This window comes from Tachysurus fulvidraco, chromosome 20, assembly GCF_022655615.1.
Source record: "Tachysurus fulvidraco isolate hzauxx_2018 chromosome 20, HZAU_PFXX_2.0, whole genome shotgun sequence".
In the NCBI taxonomy this organism is placed as follows: Eukaryota; Metazoa; Chordata; class Actinopteri; order Siluriformes; family Bagridae; genus Tachysurus; species Tachysurus fulvidraco.
This window is the reverse complement of record NC_062537.1, coordinates 12,963,079-12,967,986: the sequence shown is the minus strand read 5'-3', so window position 1 is coordinate 12,967,986 and position 4,908 is coordinate 12,963,079. Positions and strand designations below refer to the sequence as shown.

General features: G+C 33.4%; 1 protein-coding gene across 3 annotated transcripts; it reads right to left on the bottom strand.

The window, feature by feature from the left end:
- Positions 1-1,295: 1,295 nt before the first annotated feature.
- Positions 1,296-4,352, bottom strand: c20h5orf63 (chromosome 20 C5orf63 homolog). Of its 3 annotated transcripts, none has more exons than XM_027173682.2 (4): positions 4,283-4,352; positions 3,250-3,356; positions 3,101-3,157; positions 1,296-2,994 (listed from the first exon to the last, which is right to left on the bottom strand). In XM_027173682.2, exons 2-4 carry the CDS (start codon positions 3,352-3,354, stop codon positions 2,824-2,826), a joined length of 333 nt encoding a protein of 110 aa, XP_027029483.1. In that variant the 5' UTR covers positions 3,355-3,356; positions 4,283-4,352; the 3' UTR covers positions 1,296-2,823. The 3 variants fall into 3 exon arrangements, with proteins under 3 accessions (XP_027029483.1, XP_027029482.1, XP_027029481.1); XM_027173681.2 differs by lacking the exon at positions 4,283-4,352 and adding an exon at positions 4,115-4,268 and having other exon boundaries at positions 1,296-2,982; XM_027173680.2 differs by lacking the exon at positions 4,283-4,352 and adding an exon at positions 4,115-4,264.
- Between the last annotated feature and the right edge of the window lie 556 nt (positions 4,353-4,908).

Here is a 4,908-nt window from a genome sequence, read left to right as displayed (position 1 = left end):
CAGCTTCGTAACCAATCACATTCGTCCTTGAAGAAACGCAGCAGCCAATGAGAGCGCTTTAAAAAGAGACAGCGTTTATATTAAGGCAGTTTATACACTGGTATTCCATAAAGGTTTTTTTTGAGTGATCTGATTTTTTTTTTTTTTACTTATTTGATTGTTTGCATTTTGTTTGATAGATTATATAGGCAGCAGTAAAACATACACAGGATTACACTAAAATAAAAAATTATCTCAAGTTACACCAAATCATCTCCACATTCTGTATGTAGTTTATTTTATTTTTATTGCATTTCCTTTTTTCCATCTAAATATAATCTACCCTGCTACCTATAGTCCACCTTCTGCATTCAGCACCTTAAACAATTCACCCTGTCCTTTTCACATCACAGGTTTACAGATCTATACTAGTTTGTAATATTTATTACTATTACTGTATGTGGCCAACAAGGACATGAATATGCTATCCAGCAACCCAAGCTAAGGTCTGAACTTTTTACTAATAATTTATTCTTTTAATACTAATCAGATTCAGCAATTACTAACAGTATTTTTATTTTCAAACCACTTTGCCACATCTCTATTTAAATAAAATGATTTAACCTTCAATGTCCAGGTCACAGGCCACCAAATCTGATTGTGTGGCACCATCTTTGGTGTTAATTTTCAAGAAATGCTAATCTGTTTCTCTGCTTTGTGAAGTTTCCACACTCACCATCTCTACGCCTCCTACCTGCTATTTAACTCCTACCCAAGATTCTTTAGAGGGTCTGAAGCTAGAAGTAAAAACCAACAGGATGACTAAATTTCATTTCAGAATGAAAGTGTGTCAAATACTCAAACATACACTGATAAACCACATGAAAGTATTGTGTGGTGGGCTGCAGTGATGACACTGCAAATCAAAAACTGTGGATATATTAACATTTTTAACATATTAACATTTTATTCAATATGTTGCGTCTTCCTCTTCTTGATTCGTCTTTATTAACGTATACAAGTTACAAACACTAGTAATCTTTTATCCAGAATAATTTTCTGTTCTTCCCACTTGTCCACCATGTTCCATGATTTTGCTTATATTTTGAACAAACTCAACCCATCAATCAATTCAATATAGCAAATAAATTCAGACAAAAAATATTTAACATCAAATATTCCTCAGGACACTGTTTTAAAATGAAATCTTGTTAGCCCATACATCTCGATTAAGTGGTTTCTATAAGATGTCCACCTGCATACAACCCAAACAACGGAACCAGACGCAAAATACACAAAATCTTTGCTCAGATCTATAAAGTTAAAAAAACTTTAATATTTAAACAGGACAGTGTTTAGCAAGTAAACACAATTCTACAAACATTTCATTATTTGCAAACAAACACTTATTATTCAGTAACTACATAGAAAAATGCTCAATTGTCAAGTTAAACTAATATTTTGTGTGTAAATGTATGCATAATGTCATGAAGTATATATTCTACACAGATTAAGAGGTTAATATAATGTGTATAGCTGCAAAACTCTTTTGACCACAATGCGCCACCTACTGGCATATTTTAACCAGCAATTCTTTAGAATCAGAATCAGAATCAAAATCAGAATCAGCTTAATTGCCAGGCATGTTTTCACATGCTAGGAATTTGTTTTAGTGCCACTAGCTCCACAGTCTAACAGAATGACATATACAGTATAATTGTATGTACACATTTACAGATGTGAAATGTGCAGTTTAAATATACATATGAAATATACATATACAAATATAGACAATTGTATGTACAAATTTGCAATTGTGAGAAATGTGCAATTGAGGCATACAATATATACAGAGAACACAGCCCTGGGGGATGCCAGTTCTGACGGTGCAGGTGCTAGATTTGAGTTTTCCCAGTCGCACTAGCTGCTGCCTGTCTGTCAGAAAGCTGGCGATCCACTCACTCACAGACAGAGGAGGGCACGGAGAGTCTGTAGTCATTAAGTCCGGTGATTTTGGGTTTCTTTGAGACGGGGATGATGGTGGAGCTTTTGAGGCATGTGGGTACTTCACACAGCTCCAGTGACATGTTGAATATCCGCATGAAAATGGGGACCAGCTGATCAGCACAGGCTTTCAGACAGGCTGGTGAAACGCTGTTGATCTTCTCTTGATCTTCCTGAAGACCTGACACACATCATCTTCACTGAACTGAATTGAAGGTGTGACTGATTCAGGGGATACAGAAGATTCGGGGGATACAGAAGATTCGGGGGATACAGAAGCAAGATGACTTTAGCAAGATGACTAAGAATGACCAGATGTTAAAAGCTGTACAAAGAAATTCGTCAAACATTTTTAAATTTTAAATGTTTAAAACAGAAAGAAAAGGTTTAATATATTTTATATTTAATATTTAAAATTATATATAATTATTACATTATTTCTAGGCCACATTTAAATGTGATATTAACCATGTTTGTACAGCTTTGTACAAAACGTCAGATTTTCCTCATGTTTAATATCCTCCTTAGAAACAGGTGTTCGGATGACACTGATGGATTTAATCTAAAATGGATCATATGGTTTTGCAGAAACATGCCATGCCGATGTGCACAATGTCATTAAATAAAAAAAGGGGACGTACCAAATACAAAGAAACTCTGATATACATGAGTCTACTTTTCACTCAAGCTGTTGTCAGTAATATTATATGTAAAGAAAATTGTTGCAGTAGATCAGAAAAGAATACAAAATGCTTTTTTTAAATTATATTTATGCTATTTTTTTTATTTATATATATATATATATATATATATTAGAGTATTTTACAAATCTGAGAATAATTAAACTGGTTCTTTCTCTGATTTGGCCAGCCGCTTTTCCAGTACTGCTATGTTCACACGATGCATCATCAAAAACTGTCCATTCAGATGAAAAACTGGGATGTCGTACTTGTATCTGTCGTACCACACGCTGTTCTCAGGAACAGTAATGTCAACCTCCTGCAAAATAAACTTAACAAGAGTAACAAGCAGTGTGAAACTGATGTAGAATTACACTCCACTGTGAAAAGGTGATCAAATGTCATACTGGCTTAATGGAACAGTGTTAATATCTTACCCTATGTTTATATGGTTCAAGCATTTCTTTCGCTTCATCACACAAGGGACACGGATCCTATCAAAGAAATTTGTAATAATATTTCAATTAATTTTTATAGCACAAAGCAGATAGACTAAAATAATCAGAATTACTGTTAAAAGTCTTACCTTTGTGAAGAGAGTTAAAATAGGTAAAGACCTCTGGAAACATGTGGTCCTGATGAATTGAGGAGTCTTTAACTGCTGGAGAAGTCTTGGAAGTTGTGTGATCATGACTGTAAAGTAAATCATTAAATGAACACTGCCTTGTATTTAACCAGGTGAATCACACCAGCACAGAACATGTCTCTAATGTGGTATTCATGTGTCATTTATCTCTGGGAAAGTCTTAATATTTTGATTAAGATATATTTTGATTTTTTTGAGTACTTTAATACAACATGATTATGATTACTCAGCAACTGACAAGAAACATTTGCTTGTTTTATTTTTTTATTTTTTGGTACTCATGTTTAATTACAATCTAATGTTCTGGTGACCAAAGATTGCTTTTGTTTTTTGTATTTTTAAAACAACAATTATTATTATTATTATTATTATTATTATTATTGTTGTTGTTATTAGTAGTAGTAGTATCATTGCTATTATTATTATCATTATGATTATTATTATTTGGTACTCTTATGTTTTATTACAATCTAATGTTCTGGTGACCAAATATTGCGTTTTTTTTGTTGTTGTTGTTGTTTTAATACATGGAATGAGGTTCATAAAATATATATGGAACTAAATGAGATCTGTTTCAGGAACCAAACCAAACGTTCCCCCTAACCAACAGGAACCTCATTGTTAGCTGGGAATGTGTGCAAAATAATCATCACGTGCTGCTCAACCACGTGGATTCACAATCACTTCCGGGTCGTGAAAGAATTCAATACATGTAGTGTGTAATATGTGCTTAATAAAAATTAAAATTAACAGTAAAGGTGAATTATGCAATACTTCTATCCATCAGAAATCGGGTCACACTTACGACTGACGTCAGCTTGCGATACTACGTTTAAGGGAAATATTTTTAACACCAACAAAATTGAATACATTGCAAAACATTCCGCAGTCAATGTGATATACAACATTCCTACATCTCCAAAATTCTACAGCAAAACATGTCGATGACTTTATTTACAGCCCTTTCTCTCACCTTAAGAACACATGGACCAGTGCAGGAAATAAGGGGCGTGGCTTCAACAACACTTCCTGTTAAAGTCTGGTAACTCATTGGTCAACAGAGCTGTCAATCTGTTTTTAATTATTATTATTATTATTATTATTATTATTATTATTATTATTATTATTATTATTATTATTAGGGGTCAAGCCTCGAAGGGGCGTAGACACCTATTGTTATTGTTGGTTTTCTTCTTCTTATTCTTCCTCTTCTGCCATTGAAGTCAATGGCAGCCCATAGAACCGTACGTAGGAAATATTTGGTGTTGTGTTCCATGGTGTTAATTGTTCATCAGCAATCCATCCATTAACACCATGGAACACACAACACCTAATATTTGTACTATGTATACCTCAATTGCACATTTCATACTTGCACATCTGTACATACATACATACATATTGTCTACTGTTTACTTCAACCGCACATTTCACAATTGCACATGTGTACATACAAATTGTATATATTGTATGCCTCAATTGCACATTTCTCACACTTGCAAATCTGTACATACAAATTGTCTATATTTGTATATGTATATTTCATATGTATATTTAAACTGCACGTTCACATCTGTAAATGTGTACATACAATTATAC

Coding starts and splice junctions, on each gene's coding strand:
- c20h5orf63 (XM_027173680.2), bottom strand. CDS start 4,217: ATGTTGTATATCACATTGACTGCGGAATGTTTTGCAATGTATTCAATT. Junction 3,357..4,114: donor ATCGCAAGCTGACGTCAGTC/GTAAGTGTGACC, acceptor TTTACTTTACAG/TCATGATCACACAACTTCCA. Junction 3,158..3,249: donor TTTTAACTCTCTTCACAAAG/GTAAGACTTTTA, acceptor TTTCTTTGATAG/GATCCGTGTCCCTTGTGTGA.